Source organism: Frieseomelitta varia, unplaced genomic scaffold (assembly GCF_011392965.1).
Source record: "Frieseomelitta varia isolate USP_RPSP 00005682 unplaced genomic scaffold, Fvar_1.2 scaffold_934, whole genome shotgun sequence".
Classification (NCBI taxonomy): domain Eukaryota; kingdom Metazoa; phylum Arthropoda; class Insecta; order Hymenoptera; family Apidae; genus Frieseomelitta; species Frieseomelitta varia.
Genome location: NW_025110739.1, coordinates 106,016 through 130,506, shown reverse-complemented (window position 1 = coordinate 130,506; position 24,491 = coordinate 106,016). Strand labels below are relative to the sequence as shown.

Below are 24,491 nucleotides of genomic sequence, written 5' to 3'. Positions count from 1 at the left end.
CAAGAACACCACGAAGTAGCTATCGAAAAAAACAAATAAAAATAAAAAAAGACACGATGGACCTTCAAGCATCGCAGTGATACATGCACAGAGATATCCCTCTGAAGTGGAGGCGATGCGGATAAGCGTCAGCCGGTGAAATAACGTTCATCGAGGCGGCAAAAACCGGGAGCGGAGAACGACGTCCAGCGTCGGCAGCGTAGACGGGTTGCGCAAATAAATAAGAGATATGTATAGGATAGCCGATGGGATATATAAATCGATCGTTACGCCGGGTTAAATTCAAAACAGCCGTCGGCTACGTAAATAGGCGGGCGAAATAGCATCGCGCGGCGTGCTTTTCTAAATGGTTCGTGTCGCGGTGGAGGTTCGGTGAATCAAAAAGGTTGAAAGGAGGAGGAGGAAGAGGAAGAGGCGGAGGGTGAGCAGAGACGGAAGGAGGATCGATCACGCGAACCCGGGGGTTTGGCTGGAACGACGAGTCGAAATCCGAAGTTTCCGACCCGATGATCGGGAAACGTAGCCCCGCTAATTAGCAGAGTCGACGACGGCCACGAGTTATCGGCACGCAGAGATAGATAGAGAAAGAGAGAGAGAGAGAGAGAGAGAGAGAGAGAGAGAGAAGGCGATGGAGATAAGCGGCGCGTCTACTTGCGCACGATCCGTGAGCGCTAATTTGCGGCGCGAGGGTATCGAGTTTAAGGCCACGCTGTCTGTTCCGTTCCGCGCGATAACGTCTCGCAATTGGATCTGATGTGTCGCTCGCTTTCGCTAACGTTATCTTGGTGTGTGTTTTATTTCGGATATAAAGAATACTACGAGAGATCTCTTCTTGCTTCTTTTTACATATGTGTTTGATAATTCGAGCAAATCTTGGGCGACAAATTATTTTGACCATATCTCAATAAGAATGACCTACCATTGTTAATATTGTTGCTCAAGCAATCGAAGATTAAAATTGAAATGTTGTATTCCATCGATCTTGTTTTCCAGCTTAGTTTACTACAGTATAACTATGCTGTAAAGCAAAATATTTATAAAATAATTATTCTAGATAGCTCAAACAGTCACTTGATTTCAAAGCTACATATTTATATGTATATTATTGAAAATTATATATTCATCGTTGTTTCGTATCTAAAGATTTGACGCTACGTAGGTTTCTTTGTATTTTCAAAAAAAAAAAGAAAGTTTTTTCTTACAGAAAGTTAACGAACGACTGGAACCAGTCCTTGGTTCACCCACGTTTCCCAGATACGTGCTCGAACCGCGAGTTACGCTTCGAAACGGAAGAACTACTACTAACGGTAACGATAACAAGCCCTATCCAAGCGCGGAACAGATATCGGCTCATAAACAACATCCGAGCGGCGTGTTTCTTCCCCGCGAGCGGAATTTCTCGCGCAGAAGAGTCTCGCGTGGTTGCATCGTTCGTGTGCAACGACGACCTCACGGAAACGCGAAGTGGTTCTGCATGTATCGCGCGCTCGCAGATTTCGATCGTTGGCGTTGTCGAGCGAGGGCTCCTCCTCGTTTCAGCCCCTGGACGCCGCAGTAAAATCGCTGCTCGCACGAAAACCGAGCGCCCCGACGGTTTGTTGGCTCTCCTTTTTACGTTCCCGATAAAATGTGTCGTGAAGCTCGACTGTCCGATTGTTCGGATTCTTACGAGTTTCATCTAGGTTTTCAAGTTACGTAGATCATTCTGGATCTTGTTTATAGTCGATGCCGAGTGCGATAGTAAAGTATTATCACTTAAATGGATTTTTTGACGAATATATTAATTCTTAATGAAGTATTCGTCCAATATTTATTCGATCTTTGAATAGGTACTCAAGTTCATGTATCATTCTAGTTTTCACTCGTAATTATTCAAATATGAGGAACACTACTCGTTTCTCTCTACACTTGAATTCAAATTAAACAAATTTATTCATACAGGATAATTCGATTACCTGCGATTTTGACTGCTTTTCGGTCTTGAATCTTGGGCTAGATTCTAAATTACGGACAAGATTACCGATTAAGTGATAGCTATCTATCTTTGGTCAGCCACCGTTATTTGACGTTTCGCGAAAAGTTAACGTTTGACGGCTTGTGAAACCCGCTCTCTCGGTTGTACAAAAACAATGAAATTTGATACTCCGGATGTGAACTGACTCGAATATATTCAGATACTCGGATTTCACTTGACAATCGCAGCATTCAAGATCGAATAGTTCCTCGTAGATCCTCTTAACGATAAGAGTCCCAACTCCCTCCCCCCTCGAATTATTCAACTCGATTCAAATTTCTCCAACGTCCAACACAATCTCCCAAGCAAATACTCCCAAAACACATTCCCGCCTAGTTCAAAACATCGTCAAGCCCTCTCCCCTCCTCCTGGTGCACGCGTCTCGTATAAAACCGAGGAATAAAAGAGAGAAAAAAAAATATATATATATATAGGAACGATCGGTCGGTCGTTTTACGACGAGAAATCGAAAGGACGACACCGGAACGAGCGGCATGGAAAAAATATCGCCGCTCCCCCGTCCGTAATGGTTTCCAACCCCTTGCCCTAATATATCCCGTATTCCGGATCTGGTCGTAGCGCGCGCACCCCTTTCCACCTCTCTCTCTCTCTCTCTCTCTTTTCTTCGTCCCTCTATCCGTCTCTTCGTCTCTCACGCTACGGGCCAACGGCGCACCACGATTATTATCACCGACCCTGCCCCGATAATGAAAGTACACGCACGTGCTGGTATTAGTGTCGAGAGAGCAGCAGGGTTCGCCGCCTGGTTGCATTCAGGCCCTGGACGGCCACTGCACATACGAGTGGCGGTGGTGGCGATGGCGAGGAGGAGGAAGGGGCAGACACAATGAGGGTGGCTCCAGTGTGTTTCGGCTCCGCTGAGTCACGCACTAAAGAGAAACGCGTGAGGTCTCCCCGGCCGTGGTGGCCTGTGGCCCGGACCAAGCCTCAACGACGACGGATCCTCGCGCGTCTGTTCTCTCTCTCTCTCTCTCTCTCTCTCCTCCTCGTAAAATTTTTATTTTTATTTTCTTCTTCTTCTTCTTCTTCTTCTTTTTCTTCTTTTTTTTTTCCTTTACCTTGACTCGAAGGAGGATACACACGGGGAACAGCCGCAGCGAGAGGCCCCTTTCTTATTGCTTCTTTTCAAAGGTCGATCGATGGGGAATTAATCTATCGCGCCGGTGCTCTCTCGAGCTTACGTCTCGAGTCCAGAGGAGTGATTGATGCTCCCCGCCGACGAGCGAAAGAGAGAGGTTTCTGGGATTTTTCGGCTCGCCTGGTGAATTTACGTTTCCAAGTGGATGTTACACTTCAGCGGGGCGGTTCGGAATCGCTTGCTTGCTCGAGGAAGGGGGCGTCAAGAGGTGTTGTTGGGACATTGTCGAGGCGTGGATTTTTACGAAGATCGATATTTTTTGGGAATGAAAACCGAAGAACTTTGGTAGAAAATCGTCGCATTTTGAAATTCCTTCCTACAAACGTGTCAAAATTCCTTGCTACGGCGGTCATTGACCGTTCTTTCTGATTCATTTTCTAAACTTGGAAATTCCAGAATTTTGCCTATTTCCAGAGGAGAATTATTTATTTCTTCCTTTTCTTTCAAGATTCCTCCTTGCAAGACAGAACTTTTCCAATCTCGACCTTCGCGTCAGCAATTATTATTCCTCTGTCTAACAGTTCTCGTCCCACACACACACACGTGCATTCGTGAATTTTTCTCGTTTTCCTCCATCTCTTGTTTGACGCTCGATATCCTTTTTAAACAACAAATCCGCCGCGTTCAGCACCGTCGGCGAGCGTATTCACAGGCCAGGGAATAAAAGAAAGGGTCGGATTGAATGGGCGATTTACGCTGTGGCCAAAAATATTAGCAGAGAGAAAGAGAGAGAGAGAGAATGGTTAGTTAGTCAGTGCTGGCCAAAAGTCCAAGCGCCTGCTAGTCAAGCCCACGGTTTTCTAGCTCTGCGGCGCATTATTTTCTGCTCCTCCTCGAGGAGGTCAACTGTTTTATTGACTGAGGGTCGTGTTGCGCGGCCTCGGAGAGCCACGGTTACGGTTAACCGAGCCAAACCTCTGAAATCGTAGCGGGGAATTATCGGTTCAGTTAGCCGCTCTGCTCCGTTTCCTCTTTTTCTCGACGCGAGGCAAGGACGCTGGTTAGCTTCCCCCTTCTACTTCCCTCTTCGTGCGTCGACGAAACACACCGCGGAGGGAAACCCTTTGAAAACCGTTTTTAAAAATACGCGAAATATTGAAATAAGCCGCCACTTCTCAAAACTGCGATAAATTTTTACGATTACTTTTTGTTTTTTTTTTTTTCACCCCCTCGGGTTTTGTAGTTGCTTTATGGTTGATTTTAGCTAGAAACGGGGAACGAACGTGTGAGAGAAGACAGGATGTCGAGGGGTAAAGGTTTTCAAAACCTTCGTTGAATGGTATTGTTGGTTTATAGCGATGACTGTGGATTTTTAAACCTTTGAACGTTACGTCAGTCAATAATAAAAATAATTGGTTTACTTATTACGTACGTAAAAAGGTATTAAACTTTTAGACTTTTTGATAACGCTCGAGGAATTGTTTCAGATTTATATCCTTGAAAATATGAAAGCGTGCGAGACGGAGTGTCGAGAGCAGATTTTCATAAATGCGTAAATTAAATGTTACTTAACTCTGGAACGGTATTGTCGAATTACGAATGGCTGGGTTTTACGTTCGTCGAAAATATTTCACAATAATCAATATTTCACGCGAGTTGATATTTTTTTTTTGTTTTTAAATATAAGATAAATAGTTGAACACGTGGCAGATTTCCAAATACGGGGAAGAATCAAATGCTTACGAATGCTTCGCAAATATTTTGTCAATATGGGGTTCTGCCCAATGGTTGCAACATGGTGAGGAACGTGTATCGAATTTGTCATTGTTTCCATATTTCATACACCTTCTAGGTGTAAAAACAGAACTTTTTCTTCCGTCCCGCTCTACACGCCGGAGATATCGGAGAAATGGAAATAAAATACAGGCGAAATTAATCGTCGGACTCTCCTATAGATTAAAAATCGAGATCAATTCTATCCGGATGTATATCTTGCCAAAGAGGAATTATATGATTCTTATATAAAATTTCCATCTGTCTCTTTTCAAAATATCATAAGTATTCAATTTCTTTTTACTTAAAAACATTTGAATTCTAAAAATACCGTTTCCGACGACAATTCGAAATGTTTCTTTTGTTCGAAATGTTCGTTCATTTTGGGCAATTTAAAGTAGCTCACGAAAGTACACTTATCGTAGAAGAAATACTTCCATGTATGTCTCTCTCTATATATATATATATATGAAGAACTTGTACATATCGTGTTAAATAAAACATGTTGAAATATCATTAACACAAGAGATTATATTTGGTAAAAAAAAAAAAAAATTATTGCAACATACGAATAGCCATTTCAACTCTCAACTGCTATCACTGAGCAATTTGAGAATCATAATAATTTAGCGTTACATTTATAATTGTAACAAAAATTAAATTAAGTGAAAATTCTTACATAATTTTAGGCAATCACAACATAAATGTACATGTACGTACACATTTTTTTTATCGACGCTCAGACCCCGTCAAAGTATATGCATATATATATACTAATCTAACCATAAAAATTCTATTCACTCGGAAACTGTCATGAGCCACCAGCGAAGACTCGAAAATCCGACATCACTTTTTTGCAAAGCAACAAAGTCAAAAGTCCACCTCGAAACAAAGAGATATTCCTCGCGGACTTTGAAAGCGTTTCGGCGAATTCTCACAAAGAAAATCTGTCTGCGGGAAAGAAAACGAGGCGCAGAAGTTTTTCCACTGTGCAAACAGCGAGCGGTTTCCATCGGGAAAGCAAACGACGTCCCGACGATTAGCCAGCTCGTCGGATAAAAAAGGAGAAGCGAAAATCGTCGGTCGATCGTCACGGTAACAGATGCCACGATTGCGGTGTCGAATCGACCGCTTTCTATTGAAGCACCCAGCCAGCCGGCCGCAATCTTTTCCGAGCGACACACACACACACACACACACATATGCACCACTGACGCGCGCGCGCGCGCGCACATGCACGCACATGTACAATGGGAGAAGGCCGCCACGGCGACGAAAAGCGTGCAAGCCCAGCAGCACACGCGAGAGTAATCGCTTTCCAACGCCGCCTTTTCGACCAAACCTAACCCCATTAAACGTAGCCCTTCGACCCTTATTCCTTTCGTCACTACGTTCCAACGTTAATTTCATTGCATCTTTTTTTCTTTTTTTTTTTTTTGGGTGTGCGTGAAAGTGTTAATTTCCCATTGAGAACGTTTAAATTTTACTCGTGGCGGAATACGCCGAATATCGAACAACGAAAAATCATTTTTCAAGCGAGAATATTTTATATACAGAAAATATTCAGTCTTGGTAACTTTTATCAAGGAATGTGTAAAAAAGGCTTGATAAATATATAGGCATAACAAACACATTCCTAACTTAGTCTGGACTAAGTTGTTTAATTCTCAAAACACGCTCTGATTAAAATTAGTTAAAACTGAGCTGAGCTGAAAAATCGAGGCTCGAAGTTCAGTTCAAATTTAATGCGAATGGTTTAATTCAAATTTAAATATTCATCGTACTACATTCTCCGACAGTTGTCAATCGCTGTAGTATAACCAAATCTTCGCCTTTTTTGGTCGTCTCACTCACGTCTGTCTCGATTGCAACTTTTCCGAAATTCATTTCTACTCCGCGGAAAATTTGAAAATTTCAATTTTTTTTCCCGCAGGTTTTCCACGTCTCTCTACGGACCTTCGTCGAAACACGATTCCCGGAGGCCTCGTGCCCTCCCACGATCCCTTCCGAACCCGCATCCCTCTCAACCCTTTTATCTATCGCTCTCCCGAAAAAAACCTACGGTCCCTATCTGTACCCTTCAAAAGCAACCACCGGGGAAAAAAGAACGATTCGAAAAAGGAAAAAAAAAAATAAAAAAGAGAAAACGCCCCCCCGAAAAAAAAAAAAAAAAAAAAAACAGAAAAGCGTGCGCCAAAAAACCCACACACGGCCGGAATGCCCGTCTCTTTCGCAACGACCGTGGTTCGTTCCACCCTGCGCGCCGCTAACCATTCCGGCAATTTCCAGCGAAAAAACGGCCACGTAGAGGCAAGGCAGGCAGGCAGGCAGGCAGGCGAACGCGCGCGCGTCCTTCTCCGTAGCTTGGGGCCGCCGGTCGTCGCGTTTTTTTCGGCTGCGATCGTTCCGCCGCGCAACCGAGCGTGCCTTTTCGACGGCGCGCCGCTCTGCTCTTCGTGGCCGTGTGTCGTCGTCGTCGTCGAAACACGCACGCACGCATGCGTGCGTGCTTGCAGAATCAACCAATGTGTGTGTGTGTGTATGTATGCGGTGAGCGCGATCATCACGTACATGCACGCCCACACGCGAACGACAGAGAGAGAGAGAGAGAGAGAGAGAGAGAGAGAGAGAGAGAGAGAGAGAGAGAGATAGAGAAAGAGATGGCAGTGGCGGCCGCCGCACGTTCACGGGCCCGTACTTGTACGGGACCTTTAGCGGCTCGTGAGCCGCAGTCGGGACGATCAATGACAACCCGTCCCTCCCGCCTCGTCCCTCGGAACGCCGCTCGTGTTCACGGAAGGCACGATAAACGCTCTCTCGCTTCGGATCACGGGTCTCAGAGAGAACGTTCGCCCGCCCCGAGTCCCGAACCCCCCTTTTCCCGACCGCGTTCGCAGCCACCTTCCCTCTCTCAGCACCTCCCCTCCTGTTCCACTCTCTTTCTCTCTCTCTCTCTCTCTCTCTCTCTCTCTCTCTCTCTCTCTCTACACAGCCGTCGTTCGTTCCATCGGGTCGTTCTCTGGCACACAGGCTGTGTGTGCCTGTGCCGCGCGCTCGGTTCCTCGGCTCTCAATCAAGATAGACGCGCGCGAGAGGCTTAGCACCGTGAGGAGAGGAGGCGAGAGAGCGTCGGCAGAATTTCTCCGTGACTCGAGGGAGCGACCGATATATATATATATATATACACACACATACACACATACACACATGGGGTGGTTGAGAAGAACCGGAGAACGGACCGAAGCCACAGGCGGCGGGACCGAAAAGGGAGACTTACTGCTGCTTCGAGTCGCAGCAGCCACTGGCTCGAGGGGACGACGAACGAACGAACGAACGAACGAACGAACGAACGAACGAGGCGAGCCAGGGTGGATGGGTGGGTGGGTGGGTGGTTAGCGATGGGCGCTCGAGACACGAGCTCTCGAACAATTTCCAGCGCGAATACGCCACGATGATATCTCCGCGGGGAAATTGCCGCAACGCTGCTGCTGCTGCTGCTGCAGCAGTTGGGGTGGAAAGGATTAATTGGTGATCCGGGTTTGTTGATAGCGCTGCTGGGTGAAATGTTGGCTTTTTCTTGTTTTCCCTTTTTTTCGCCCGGAAACTTTTTTTCTTTCCTTTTTTATTTTTTCTTTTTTTGCCGTGGAACGAGCGTGTTTGCAGGTTGGCGTTTCCACGGATTTAGCGACGGACGTCCAGCATCCGTTGGATTAGGAGAATACAGATACGTACTTGACGATTGTTCTTTCTTCTTCTTTATTTCTAATCTAGTCATGCTCACGGTGCGAATTAGAGTTTGCAAGAATTGTAATTTGGAAAAGAAAGCAAATTTCGGTAGCATGGAGTTTGAATTCCAATTTCGGTTCCTGAGGTTGAAGATTAGTAAGTACTGAAAAGGTTGAAAAAAAAATCGGGAAGCAAAGGATTAAAATTGTAAAGTGTCATTTTATCGATTGAAATGTAAAAATATCTCGTTGTTTTGTTTGTTTTGACGTCGATATTATAAAAGTGGAATTGTCCATTTATGTTTATATATCTTGGGTCGTTAGTATATTCAAATTTCGCACGTAAATCGCTCTTCTGAAACTTCTCGCCAGCAACTTAAATATACGCAAATACATTACATTCTGACACTAAATATGATTAGCAAGAAAATTCAATTGAAAAATTTTCCCAACTAAAAATTAAAATACTACATGCAAGCATATTCAGTAGAGAAATGTTGTACTATTAATATTTCTAGTATCACATATATTACGCCATATTTACCGTTCAATTCAAAATTACAGTATTTTTAGGTTGCTGTGTTCCAAGATGCTCGGACAGATTAAGAATAATTTAGTTTTTGAAATTGCAAATGGCTATAAAGTACATATAATACGACAAAAGTGTACAAACTTGTCGTGACATTCTATTTCAAACTTTTGTTCCTCATCCACATTCCTTGACCACATTGTTCATAAAAGCAAAATTGCAGAAGTAGTCTAACACTAGGTATACGAACATTTCTTGTAACCTATTTCTCCAGATACCCGTCAATTTGAATTATTCGTACGGTAGTAGAAGTTCTTCCGATTTTACTCGTGAAATCTGTAACCAGTCAAATTGACTGGTCCCGTAAACCTAGTATTAATACCAAAGAACACCATTAGTAGACGTTAGCAAAAAAGATATAAAATAACGCAGAAAAGGAAACAGAAACGTAGGAACAGAACGTAGTACAGGCCAACGTTTTCGGAAGTGCGATCCAAAAAATCACATTAAAACCGAGGGTGGCCGAGTTTCTGCAAAAATGGTCACGCGCGCGAAAGTCAAACGAAAGGCTCCGCGGTACGTGACCATCCGGGACTACCGAAAATCCGGTGAAACATCTGGAAAGTTTGCTGGGAGTTCAACTGGTTTCCGCGGATGTTGGTATCGCTTCTCTCTTTCTCTCTCTCTCTCTCTCTGTCTCTCTGTCTCTCTCTCGAAACGATCGTTGAGGGTGGCCGGTACAGAGAAGCGGCAAAGCGCGCGGCTGATGGAAAGAGAAACGCCGACGAGGAGAACTGTAGACGAAGATAGAGAGAGAGAGAGAGAGAATGAGAGATACAAGGAAGGCGTGCAACGAGGCGCAAGCCCCTCTCGAAAGAGAAAGAACGGATACCGGCGCAGAGCCTGTCTGTGCCTCTGCTTCGGAAAGTGACTAATGACTAGCCGGCCAGACCTACTCTTCTGCCACCCAACGAGAGAGAGAAACGAGAGAGGAGCGCGCGCCGTGGCCGCCGGTGAACAGACACCGGAGAGAGGTGAGCCGTGGCTGTTATCTCCGCGGCCCTCGACGACGGTCAACCGTGAAAAATGACTATCGCGACGAAGAAATATTTTACGGGCGGCGCGTTCGAACGGCGTCGTTACGCGCCGTGAGCACCGCACGTACACATACACACACATACACACACGTGGACGTCTACGTGTGGCGCAACCAGCGAGAAAAATAAAGGAAAGTGAGACGAAAATAAGAGAGGAAGAGATCTACTATATATGTACATACATGGAGTATCCATGGTGGTACAATTTCTCGTTTGAACGTATTCATGAACTACTAAAGTCGAAAGCGAGGGTGTATCCTTAGGGAAGTGAACAGCTTTCGAGATATTGGCAAAAAAAAAAAGAATTTTTAGAATTACCATTACGGGCAAGTAGAACCGACAGAGACTACTAGACGAGTTTCGACGGGACAAGCTGTTTTCTTGGCTATACTGAGCTCTTCGTGCGACAATTCTGCAAACAAGAGAAGACGAATAAAACACCAAGTAAAGAAAGATCCGAAATCAAACGATCTGTTACAATTGATGATCTTTCACGAAACATCGGCGATCGGAACCAAGTTGAAAGTCAATATTAATCTCTCACAGATATGTATTTGCTCCTAGAATTTCACAGAAATTCTGTCCGAATATCAGTCGATATCAATTTTAAAAATTCGCGCGTGGCGTTTGTTTGACCATGACAGAACGCGTATTTACATATTTCCACCATATGTACATGGCTCGGGAGCCTCGGAGAGTGCTAAGATCCCTGTCGGTTGGTAAAGATTCGTAAGGCAGCAACGTCGGGAGAAGAAGAAGCTAGAGCATCGCGAATCGAACGGAAGAGAGGCCGCCTCTCCTCTGATCGATCTCCGCCGCGACTAGCACGCGGAACTGAATCCGGATCGGATGAACGAGGGAACCGGGCAACTTTATGCGCCTGCTCTGCTTCTCTTCCTTCCGTGGGAAGCGGGGCCAATTTCTCTCTCACTCACTCTCTCTCTCTCTCTCTCTCTTTCTCTTTCTCTCTCTGCCACCGCCACCGCCGCCGCCTCCGGTTGCCTCACCACTCCTCCTCTCGGTCCGTCTCTTTCTCTCTCTCTTGTTACTTCCGCGCCTGGAATCCCACGCTTACGCCGCCACGAACGTCAGAGGCGTAAATCCGAGAGAGCTTCCTGGGCTGCGAAGCGTCGCGGCGTCGTTAATGATAGCTCCGAGCCGCACTCTGCCTTTCTGCCGTCGCGTTCTCTCTCTCTCTCTCTCTTTCTCTATCTCTCTTTCTCTCCGTACTCAGTCGTCGCCTGAGAACGCGCCTCGAGACCCAAAGCCTCGGGAAATCGCGCGTTCGTTCCCTCGTCTCTCTCGACTGTCTCTCGTATGACGGATGCAACCTTTCGATCGCCATTCTGAGGAACATCCGAGATAGATCACCTGAACGTTCACACACGTGGCCACGTGAAACGTGCTTGTTACGAGAAATTGGGGAATTCCCCTCCGTAATTGCGTTCTCAACCTCTTGCGCTAGTAACTGATTCGCGGACCGTAACGAGTGACCAAACGATGTGTGTACGATAATTCGCCTCCTTTTTTTGAATTTATCGGTACATTACTGATATCGCTGGATAGAAATTACTAAGAAGTGATAAATTTATTATCTGCTTTGCCTGGGTTATGCTTGAATATACTTAGAACTAGAGGAAATATTGCAATTTTGGGCCAAATATTCTCGACGTGCGTGGCACGCCATTCCAGCGCAAGAGGTTAATACTTTCGCGTGGACGCGACACGTGGACTAAACGTCAGGGTCTTGGCGATGTTCTGCGTCAGAGAAGCTCGTGGCATGTTTTTTTCCATCGTTCATATTTCTTCGTTACAGCGGCATAAATATGCATGTTGTGCATGCATTTGTCACTTACGTGTAGGAAGTCCCTGCCTCGGCCGAGATCGAGGTTTCTTTGTTTCTGATTGTTGCTCGGGGCAGAAGGAAATGCGAAAACTTCACGTGTACTCGAGTACACGTGAACAGGTGTGACGAAAGTTCACGAGCGTCTTGAAATTACACTGGTCCCAGATTCGTTTGCTGTACACGTGGATTTCGGGGATCTCGAGTTGACGGCTGTATATACAGGTGTATTTAAGTACACGTGAACACGTGTAACAGAAATACACGAGTACGTTAAAATTACACTGATTGTGAGATCCCGACTCGTTTACTACACGTGAGAGGAGGAGATCCTTTCAATCCTCTTCCGATCTTGAGTTTCTTCTGGAATGATACTACGTTTTCATTGGATTTTTTTTTTTTCATACGATCGATAATGACTACACGAAATAGCATATTATAATACACGAAGGCTATAAATCATGATTTGGCATGAAATCGAAATTGAAGAAATACGTACATAGTTAGGATCAGCTTCTCTGAAATGTTCTTTTATATTAAACTCAAATGAGAGTCGCGCATGATATTAAACTCAACATATAGTAAGAACTAATTGGAGATCTTCAGTTCAGTATTTAATTGTTACGATCACTCTGTTCCTCAACGGTTTCATAACTAACGAAACAACAGAGATTATGATATTTAAGAATCCTCTTCCTTGCCATTTCTAAACGTGGCACTATTGATGGAACAGGTCCCAATTTGATGTAAATTGAACTGAACTATCAAACTAAAATCGGAGATTCATTTAAAGACTTGTCCTATTGTAATTCTCAGCCCGATATTTTACAACCGTCTAATCATCATTCCAACCAAAGTGGCGAGTTTCAAACGAAACGTGGCAACGAGGTTTTCCCGATCGTAGCGGAACGTTTGATGTCTCGTAGGACCAACAGTCGGCGCAATGAACGAAATCCATGTATATACAATCGTTCAGTGTTCCCAGATCGTATCTCGTTTCGTACGTCACTTAAAAAAGAAACACGAAAGCACGATCTCTGTGACGTGGAAAAAGGAAGCGATCGGAGCTCGAGTTACGAAGACAGCAAACGACGTGCATCGTCGCCGAATATCCGGGATTTTATAGCGTTCGACTGGCGTTTATCTAACGAAAGAAAGCGACAGACAGTGAGGGCAACGTCTTTCGTTCGGATTAGGAAAATCGAATCGAGGTAATTCGAGGACGGGCGTAGAAACTCGAAAAGGATATTTCGCGTCGAGAGTAAATAACGGGTTCGCGGCGTCTGAGAGGAGATTTCGAATCGCTCGAATCGAGGTGACTCGATGAATAACCAAGAAAAGAGAGAGGGGAGGTGAAAAAAACAGAAGGCAGAACGCGTCATCTGATAGCGTTTATCGAACGCAGTCATCGAACCAATTAACTGGCTCGAATGAACTCGTCTTGCTCGCTGCCAAGCGTTATCCAACGGGAGAGTGAACTTGATGAACCGGTTAACCTTTCGCGACTCGAGATGCAAAAAATCGGAGGAAATATTCCAATACATTTTTTTCACCTTACTGTAGTTAAATGAAATGCAATTATTAGAATTACTAGAAACAAAGTTCAATTTTCTGTTGACGAGTGGCTCAGGCCCCAAATTAAGAAGAATTTTTTTAAGTATCAAGAACGAGTTGTTATTAATTATTAATTATTATTGCAGTTTCAGCTTTACTTGGTTGGTAACTTTAATTCGAAAGATAATTCTTCACCGGCGTTTCATTTTTACGATTCTGGAACTTCGATACAGCGTTACGAGCACGGATCTCAAACGAGCAGTTCGTTTCGTCTTTCCTCGCTTAAAAATTTCGCTGGAATCGCCTCCCTCCCGAAGGAAACCCGTCCTCTGGAAAACCTTCGAGGGGGGGGGGGGGAAACTCGGGATCGAAACGCGGGAGCAAATTCTCCGGAGGAGGAAATATCCACGTACACATATGTACGTACATACGTATCTATGTACACGAAGGGAAGGCGACGCGGAACTGGAGTATTCGCTGGAGGACGATCGAGAGAGAAGTCTCGATAACAAGAAACGATCTCGGCGAGTGGAAGAAAGCCTCCGGAATCGATTGCAATCGCGGTGGGATGATACCGGAGGCGGTGATGGTGGTGGTGGTGGTGTGGTGGTGGTGTCGAGCCCCGCGGCGCGCGCGATCATCCTGCCGGAAGATCGATCCGTTCCGTGGACGTTCCTGGCATTACCATACGCGTTCCACGCCGGACAACTTATTATCGGTTATTTATCACGGCGGCCCGTGACTGAAATTTTTTTTCGTTTCTCTTTTGCGCTGGCCAGCCAACGCGTATCGCGTGCAGTATCGTGCAGAGCCTCTTTTACCCTGTTTCACGTGCACGGTACACGTGTACACGTCTAGCAAGCGAATTCGAAACACGATTTTTAGAAGTCGCCGATATGCACACGTACACGGGCGAGTATTCGTGTGCATTTACACACGTGGTTTTTTAATACACAGGTACACATGTTAACATATTCGAGATTTATTACGTGTGATTATTAATGTTTAAGAAGATACCTGAATGAATATATGAATGACCAACGTTACAAAGAGAGACAACGTGATTTTGGATAACAAAATAGGCTTAAATCACTGTTAAATAAGGTACAATATGCTGTTAGATATTTTTTCTAACAGTATTATGTATCTTCTTGTTACGCGTTAATAGTCAGACAGAATAAAACACGAATATGTCAATATACACTGTAATGACCAGATACTTTCATCAGAGGCCAGACATTTGTAACATTTCTGTTGAGAATTTACTTTTAATATTAATAGATTTACATGCGTTTGTTCATTTTCAAAAGCATGACTACGTAGGTACTTTCCTCACTGGCCACAAATATCACACGCTATAGTAAATAAAGTCAGAACTCAAATATATACTGAATATATATATTACTATGTACTGTCAGCTGACTGCTGAAGTGTTCTTCGAAGATCAAAAATTCCACGAGTTTCATTTTCCTTGGGTTTTTGTCACATTTTTGCCGATTGGCCGGTAGCCCAGATCTCTCTCTCTCTCTCTCTCTTTCTCTCTTTCTCTCTTTTGCCGTTCGATCCAGCTCGCGGCAGTTTCTACAACGTAACACGCGCGCCACGGCCTTCGATCTCAGCCGCGTAATGGCCTGTCCATTTCTCACGGACGAGATCTCGCACGCTGTGGCCCTCTTCTTCGCTCAACTTGCCGCTCTTGCAAGTGGAACGCGCTACCGATGGTTCTCTCCCGACTCCCGATACCAGAGATCGCGGTATCGAACAAAGTGTACAAAGTGCAACATATGACACGTAAAACGTACGCCACACACTGGGTTAAATATGCTTGAGAATGTACGAAAGTCAATACTCGCACCTAAATGATGAGAAATTTAACACTGGAACTACCAAACCGGTCAAAATGACCAATTTGTAATTTTTTTAGAGTAATTTTGCGGACTTACAATGTTGCATTTTTTTAGAAATTCGAGTGGTTTTTGTAAAATATACGAACGAAAGCTCACTGTCGTGTTATAAATCTTTTCCTATTCCTTACATTCTAATTTCTTTATCTTCATTTTTGTACATTAGTCCTCGATAGCTCTGGTGTTAATACACGTGCTTGACACGAATTAATTGGTATGTAAATTAGTGTACGAAAATATACACAATGGACCGTTATATGTATATTCTCCTCTGATCCATAAATGATCAGATACTTAACCCGTCGTGGTGTACACGTGGCTTTCTGAAACGGAAATATCTACGTGGGTAGCTCGTGAACACTCGGTGAAACGTAACATTCGACCACAATATACGTGAATACCTCTATGTTTTATGTTTCTTCATAAAAATAACATTATTGATTACGTATAGACACGTATGAACATTAACTTTATCTCGGAGGATGCAAGAAATAATATTTATAGTTAGACAAATTGTTAGATCAATCACCCGCGTCTCTATTGCCGAGTTGATACATATGACCTGCACCGGGAAATAAAAGACACGTATTTTCAATTTCGCAGTTGTGCCACTTGAAAATACAAATTTACACGTCAAAGATCTTACCCGATAGTCTAGAGTACTCTATATTCCTGTCTTCTTCTCGTTAAGTGTTAAAAACAAGACGTATGCATCTCTCCAAGAATTCCCCTATAAATAGAAAAAACACTTTCGACTCGTTTGACTCGCGCCGTGCCATCGGCACTCGTTAATAACACACTTTACGTAGTTAATTACACTACACCCCGTAATCCAATCAAAGTGACTCGCGCCGGCAAAAAGGAAACCACAGCCGCTGCCCGCCGGACGCTTTTCAGATCGGATCTCAACGAGAGCGCCTCGAACGAGTTAAAACTTGAAGCATCGAGGAGCCAGAGCGCTCTCTCTTTCTCCTCCGGTTGCTCGAGGTTGGTTTCTTTGCCCCGGCCGAGCAAGCGGCGGACACACCGCCGCCGGCCACCAACCGTTGCCTTGCCTATACGTCCGTGTAATTAGACGTAATTAAGCAGCCACCTTATCCGACCGCCTTTCCCCTCCCACCCTCTCGCGCAACTCGGTGTTCTTTCTTCCGTCCACCCCCGTTCTCTTCGGGCTGTGCACGTTTGCGATCCATTTTCAACAGTGGAAACCGTGACCCGAGATTTCTCGCGGTTTTTCCACTTGCTGGCTAGATAAATTCTCCCGACCCGTAACACACCTTCCGCCGAGGAAATCGTCTGCGGTCGACGGCCGTGAACGCTCGTGCAGAGGCGTTTCAGCGCGACAGCTTCCGGGGAACGATGGTTTTACGGCCGGGTTTTCGTGGATCGCGATAGACACGCCTGGTACCCGACTGGTTTGATATTTTGCTCGTCTGATGATCTTTCTTCGATAGCATTTGATAGCACCGGATATATGTGACATTTGCGTAATTTTTTGAAGTAATCACGTACGTTAGAAATATATTTTGGTCATCGAGACGAACGTTTTATATTTTTTCTTTTTTTTTTTCTAAGAAATTACTGTAATGAAAAATATTTCTCAATCTATTGCAATTAGGGAAAGACCGGCCTACTGTCAGAGATTTAAGGTTAGATTTTTGTTTGAACAATTAGAAGTTTGTTCTAGAAAAAGATTGTTCGTTGTCAGAAAATTCAAAAAAGATTCTGTCTCATAAGCGGATTGACGGATTCGGAAACTGATTCGATCAAGTGTGTACAGTTTTGGCGTGGGGTCTCGTTAAATGGCCAAAGTTGAACTAGGAAATCCCTGTTGGAATTTTTTGTTTCAGTAAATTTTTATCGTTTGGCTCGAAACTTTGGGTTTCATTTCGATGAATTTGCACGGCGAAACAATTCGAAAGCTGAAACGATATATTCGCGCTTCTTTCCTTTCGGCTGAGTCGGAATTTTTTCGTTTCGGGGTCGTTTGTGATTCTGACGCGAAGGCAAAACGAAAAACGAGAGTGACGAAATAAAATTAGTTGCGCGGAACGTCGCTTCAAGAACTACAGCTTCAGAAATCGATCGAAGTTCACAGCTGGCGAACGAATCGGGGGTGGTGCCGACGGCACGTTCGTCTAACGTTCTCGAGGTGAGGTTTTAAAAACGATGACTATGAGCGAAATCGAACCGAAGCAGTCTGAAGTGTGTTTACACGTGGTCAGAGTATATTCAGTCCGGCGTCGGACAAATGTGCGGACTCAATATGAAGTATTTTTAGCGTGGTTCACTTTGAACAACTCGTCTCTCTCGTCTTGCCGGCCTCGTGTCGACTCACGATTTCGAGTTACCAATTTTTGCTTCGATTTTACGAACGGTTCTTTTGGATTCAGCAAATTTGACGACTCTCAGTGACGTCAAAAAGAGAAATAACGAGAAACGACACAGAGCTAGATCATTATTTTTGGCATCTTCTCTTAAAATTTGTTACATCTATCCATTTAGACACTGAGACATGCAATGTTTAGACATTGACTGCATGCAGTTCCCCGAAACCGATCGTTATTTAACCTCCTGCGCTGGCAACTGATTGCGGACCATAACGAGTGACCAAGTCGTATACAACAGTTTGTCGCTTTCTTTTTGAACTCGTCGGGATGATATCACTGGATAGAAATTATTGAGAAGTAGTAAATTTATTATTCGTTTTGCCTGGGTTATATTTAAATATACTTAAAACCAAGAGAATGTTGCAATTTTGGGGCAAAAAATTCTCGACAACGCGAGAAAATCTTAAGGCTAGCGATTTCAATCGTAAATCCCAAGATGTACAGGTACATACTCTCGCTCAGGTACCTACGAGATACTCGAATTGTACGAGATGGTCGAGAATTTTGATACTTTCCAAGGCTGCGTTATCTTCACCGGAGCCAGCCAGGCTCGTCACGCGGTTCTTTTAACGAAAGTCGACACTGCCCGCTAATCTCGAATTACTCCGGTTGCGGTTCCAAGCTGAGGAACAATATGAGACGCGTCGCTGATACATCGATAGCACCGGAACTCCTCCGAGTACGTCAACACTGCCGGAACACCTCTTTCGACTCTTTCATTATAGTCATATCGAAATTCTCAACCATCTTCTGATCCAGTATCTAATTTTTGTTTTAGTCGGTAGAGGGGTAAGCACGTGACAGATGCAAGGCACTGCGAATTTACACGGATCATTGCTCATTGTCAGACATTTTTCGAATGAATATACGGCCCGGTTTCGATCGCACGTGCGTGCATTTATTTACTTCTGCCAATTCCAACTCGAACGAGCAAGCTAAACGCTAGTGCCGTAGTCCGTATTTATACCTCGCCGCAGTGTGGCGCGCAGGCCAGAGGCCTTTAGCCGGAAGAGAGCCCCACGGGCGAGAGATCCGCGATGGAAACACGATAATCGACGAGGAGAGACAGGCCAGATAGAGACTCACCTTGTTGTGCGGCAGCTGTGTGGGCACGTAGAGCGGTGGATCCAATCCGGGACTCGTCACCGCGTGACGGCCGATAATCCTGTCGGCCGGCTTCGCGTCGTATCCTTCCGGCTGGCCGATGTGGAAGCCCTTGCTCTTCACCCAGAACCGAAACTTGCTGTTCTCCGCACTGTTCACTTCCTCGCCCCTCAGTGTCCGCAGTATACGCGCGTACTTCTTGATCGTAATGGTCTTGGTCTTCGCCAAATCGCCGTACGTTTTGATCACCCACGGTTGATACGCGTTGAACATACCATCGCTTTGAAACTTCTTCGGTAGACCAGCGTTCTCCGGCTGGCCCTTTTGCATCCCAGCATAACCACCTGGCCCAGTTCCGTTTACACCGGCGGTGGTCATACCAGGGAAAGGCATCGGCACACCGTTCTTCGAGTCGATCGCGTTCCCCGCGTTCCCATTGCCAACGTAGCCAGCGTTCAAACCGGCGGACGAGCTCAACGAGCCACCGGTCATGTTCGAGATGTCCAGGTACGACACGGACGAGCTCTTACCGAGGTTGGTCGCGTTTCCGACGAACGTCGCCATCGACGACGACATGTACGGAATCGGCGTGGTCATGCTGAGGCTACCGGCGCATAGGCCACCGGTTGGGCTCGAGCCCATGCTCAGTCCAGCCACCGACGCGTACGTTGACACGTCGGACATGTTCGACGAGGTCTGCCAGTTGTTGGACACCAGCACACCGCTGTTGGACACCGCGTCCGACGTGGTGGAGGAGACGGACGAGGTAGCGGCCGAGGTCTTGCCACTCTGCGCATTCGACCTCGACACGGATCCACCGCGACTCTTCGACGATGGGCTAGTCTCCGGGGATGTGGAATTGGAGGACGACGAGGAGTTCTTGGTCGCGTTGGTCGATGTGCCGCGCGACTTCTTCGCTGGTGGCTCGTCCCGGTGCATTGAGTTAAGGTTACCGTGGGACGGGCTGTTGTTGTTCTCAGTTCTCGAGCGTTTGCTGCCGCTGGTGCTGGACGAGCCGCCTGCGGACGCGGATTGGCCGGACGGGGTCGGCGAATTGTTCACGGGTACTCTGCGACGGAGTCCCATTGTCGCGCTGGCCATTATTCCCCGGGTGTATTTAGCGACCGACCGCTGGCCGGTTTCCCTGTTCGCGATCGATTTCACACTGTCACTAGTTCACCGGCCGCGCCGTCGTCGATCACCGAAACCGTCAGCCGCCAGCATTATCGTTTGTACGCGGGGGATACACGCGCCGACAGACGGACGGAGAGACACACAGAGAGACAGAGGAGACGCACACACGGTGTGTACACACAAGAGGGGAACGATATATAGACGAGGAGGAGTGACACACAGGGCGGCGATGTGCGACGATGATGGTAGTGGTGACGATGGTCGTGCGCTGGCTGTTGTATGTATATATATATGTATATATATATGTATATATATATATATATCTCGATGTCCACCACGATGTCCACAGAGTGACGACGGTCCCCGCGCACAGTCGTCGTTGTCGTCGCGCTTCCGGGATGTTGCCGCGGGAAAATCCAGCCGACTGACTGCTCGCTGTTCCTCTCTCTCTCTCACACACTCTCTCCCGTTGCCCAGGGATCTCGCCTCTGCAAAAGAAAAAGAACAACCGGGCACGTGTGACAAGTGGAATTAGCTATGCACGATTAAGCGGCGGAAACGTTTTAACGAGGTCGGCTCGCTAATGGACTGTCGACCAAGTAGGTGGAAACCTAGCGGACGCGCGGCAAAGTATAATACGCGGCCCGCTGGTATTCACCTGTGGAAATTGAAGCTATGAATCCCGAAACAGCGGCGGTCCACTTTTTCTTTTTCCTTTTTTTTTCTTTTTTTTTTTTTTCATACCGCGCCAACTATTTTGATGTAACTGTCTTTTTCGGCTCTCTCGCATATTTCTTTCAACGGCGACGATGATCTCGAAAAAACGTCGCAGCGTGTTGTTTCTCCCGTAATCGCCGCGACTCCACGTTCGTGTAATTTTGATAAATCGGCAAAGAAGAAGTGAAAAATTGAACGTTACGAATTTACGGTAGTATTCGTGGCTGTTGAAAAATTATCATACTTGTTACGAGAAATATCAACTGTAAATATCGGGAAGATTAGATTAGACGAGAAAATGAATTCTCCCGAAATATCGATGGACTTGCGCTGTTTTGGAATTCACGATTTCAACTGATTCGCCTTTTTATCATACATTTCTTTCTCTTTCTCTCTCTATCTTTCTCTCTCTCATGCTTGCTCAACAGAAAAATTCTTCCACGTGAAATATTAATTTTCGGACCACGCGCTCGCCACGTAATTGCGACCACAATTGGGAAGATGGATTTTAGCGAAGCTTTTTGAACTTCGCTCCGGCTTTCTTCATCCGACGAGTAATATTTGAAATTGTATCGATTCGTTTCTGCTCGTCTGGTCTAAAATTTCCATTAGTTTGGCAATTTTGGCCGAGGCTGACTGACATTTTCGCATGCAATTATTTTTTTTCCGTTTACTCGGGCTACACCTGATGTAGCTCTGAGGTAACGCGCGGATTCGCAGCGCAATTGTTGTCGTCTCGTGCACAATTATGTGCCGCGCGCGCGAAAGGGTTAATATTAAAACAAAATTGTATTAATACTAACAAATTGCATTAATATTAAATCGAGCCTGCTGTCTTTTTTTGGAGGGGAAAGGAACGAAAATACAACGGCGTGTCTGTCGTTTGCTGATTGTGTCAAAATAATTCAAGACCACTGCGCGATGCGCGAAAGTCATTTGCGAGATAATTTTTGAAATGTTTATTCAAAGTAGCGAGTTATCAGCCTTTTCAAATTGCGTATTACGCTTAAACGCGTTTCAGTTTTGTCAGAAAGTGCGAAATAATTCCGAGCCAACTGTTTCTCGAATTTTAGTTCAAACGCACATATCGGAAAGAACAAACTATTTTACACAGCCTCGAATTGGGTCGAACATAGATTTCATATCGGTGTGTCGTCGTTTCGAATGCCGAGCATCGTTGTAATGTCGTCAGGTTTTTAAGCAACGGCGAGACTGGCAATAAGTTTCTAAGGAAAAAACGTTGTTTTTAACAAACTCGGGCAGCCACGAGGGCTTGTCAGCACGTCAGAATCCATATCTCGTTCGAGAAGACTGTCAAAGGACTGGTGTCTGTCAGGATTAGCCTCGATGATGTGCGAAGGAAAGCTTTATGAGCGCGAGCCACGTTTCCGTCTATCATCGTAACGTCATGCCTCACTAACAGTGTTTCCTATTGACAGTGAAAGTGTCTTTTGCCACGATAATATGCCTTTTCCCTAACTTACTTTCAAGTCTCGTAGACTGGCGAAAGTCAAAAGCAAAATTTTAACTCTGTCGCTGCTTTTTTTTTTTTTTAAAATAAATAAAGAAACTTGATTCCTGCTTCTCAAGATTAAAATGAACTGTCGTTATATTATTATAATATATATACATTAAATATTATTAAAATATGATAAATTTCGAAACACGCTATTAACTCCGTATCAAATTCTAATCCATCCCACTTCTACGAACATATAAAATAATAGTTAAAAAAACGAAGGAACGCGACCTACACACAGATCGTGTGCAAAGTGACCCATTTCGCCGTGATTCCCAGGGATACCGAAATAAACTAAACTGAAATGGAAAAAAAAAAAAAGGAAAAAAAACAGAACAGAAACGTCGTTTTTCCTTTTTTCTTTTTCTTTTTCGTTGGGCGAGTGTAATAACGAGCCACGGACGTTTCCGTCACGCGAAAAAAAAACCATGCTCCGTCCCACGCAAGACGCGAAAATGACGATGGGAATACGAGGAGGGGGAGTTGTCAGCGGCGAATTGTCAGAGGTTTGTCCGCGGCCGCGAGGAACTACAAATTCGCACGTCAGGCGCGGGGACACTCGTGCATGCGCGCCGCTAATGGATTTTCGTAAGACAGGTGTTAGAACGGCGGCGGGACATAAATGGTATGCAATTAGACACGAGCACGACTCGGACGGCGCACGGCGAATTAGGAAACCGGTTATTTAAGCCAGCCGGCCGACCTGACTTTGCTTCGCGTAACGTCAACGAAACTGGCCTGCCGATTTTTCCGATATTTCTCGAAATTTCTCGACACGAGAATTCTCTCTTCGTGCTAAACGAAACGAGAATATTCAGCGAGTTGCGGAGAAATTGTCATTTGCGAGTTTCGTCGCGCGACAATTCGGTTACTTTTGGACCACGAAATCCACGCCGTCCGTGGATAATTTTGTGTGCTCTGATTGGAACAATGGAATCACTCGACTCGGATGTGGGATATGGGACGTGAAATGTAAAATGTGGAATGTGGAATAATAGGATGCGAGATGTGTAACGGGACATGGGACAATGAATGTGAAGTATGGAATATAGAATATGAAACATGGTGCGTAGGATGTAGTGTATAGAGATATATGAAATATAATAAAATATAACGTATAATATATATAATATATAAAACGAAGAATGTGGGATAACATAGGAATATAGAATGTAAACTGTGAGATATAGAATAATGAGGTAAGGAATGTAGAATAGGGATGAAGAATGTGGGATATGTAACACGATATACACACATAGATATACGGGAATATGAGATGTGGAATGTAGAATAATGAGGCAAGGAATGCAGAATGGGATATGAAATATGAGAAGTGGAATGTGAGACACAGGATGTAGAATAAGATATAGAAAACAAAATGTGGAATATAAGACATATAGAAAATATGAGATATAAGAAGTTGAGTCCGCAGAATGCAATTAAATATGGAGAATACGTATGAATGCAAGATACGAAAAATATTGCTCGTTTTGAACTGTTCCCTGCCGAGTGAATATCAATTCGAATTTTTCAATGTTTGAGTGGATTGATTCGAAGGAGCCAGGATCACGCAGAGCGTGTCCCGTTAATTATCGCGAGCCACGGGATCGAACGAGGGAAAAGAAGGAAGGAGGAGCGTTCGCGAAAATGGAGAGGCGAACTTTTAAACATCCCCTCGTCGCGTTCACCCCCACACGCCGTTACGCCCCATGATTCCAGCCCTATCTCAGATCGAGCTAACCCCCCGCGTCGGCTGTTATGATCGAGGCGAGACCCTCTCTCTCTCTCTCTCTCTCTCTCTCTCTCTTTTCGATCGACGAATGGAACCATCGAACGCGTTGCGAGTGAAATTTTTTCTACCCTGCGTTTAATGGCGTTTCTCTCGGAGACGAGATACGGGAAGAACGAGACTTTGGAATTTTCAGTTAAATTCGCATTTTTCTGTCCGGACTACGCGAATTTTTATACATTATTATATTATACATTATATTATATTATATTATATTATACATTATTTGTCGGAAATTTGCGTTCAATAAACGTAATATGTAGAATATTCAAAATATAATACGTATGTTATATAATATTA

General features: G+C 44.9%; 1 protein-coding gene and 2 long non-coding RNA genes across 9 annotated transcripts in view; 2 read left to right on the top strand and 1 right to left on the bottom strand.

Moving 5' to 3' along the window:
- LOC122537849 overlaps positions 1 to 24,491 on the top strand; it is a 175,424-nt gene that overhangs the window by 76,256 nt on the left and 74,677 nt on the right. The gene's annotated exons all lie outside the window — the stretch shown is intronic.
- LOC122537848 (mucin-5AC-like) overlaps positions 1 to 24,491 on the bottom strand; it is a 97,380-nt gene that overhangs the window by 50,866 nt on the left and 22,023 nt on the right. For all 4 annotated transcript variants that reach the window (XM_043671461.1, XM_043671459.1, XM_043671458.1 and 1 more), the window contains exon 2: positions 19,015 to 20,654. In XM_043671461.1, coding sequence (XP_043527396.1) covers positions 19,015 to 20,133 — 1,119 coding nt within the window. In that variant the 5' untranslated portion in view covers positions 20,134 to 20,654. The remainder of the gene's footprint in view (positions 1 to 19,014; positions 20,655 to 24,491) is intronic.
- LOC122537851 lies at positions 4,991 to 16,001 on the top strand. The gene is made up of 3 exons (XR_006308705.1): positions 4,991 to 5,098; positions 8,012 to 8,014; positions 15,990 to 16,001. It is a non-coding gene; the product is annotated as an uncharacterized LOC122537851 (long non-coding RNA).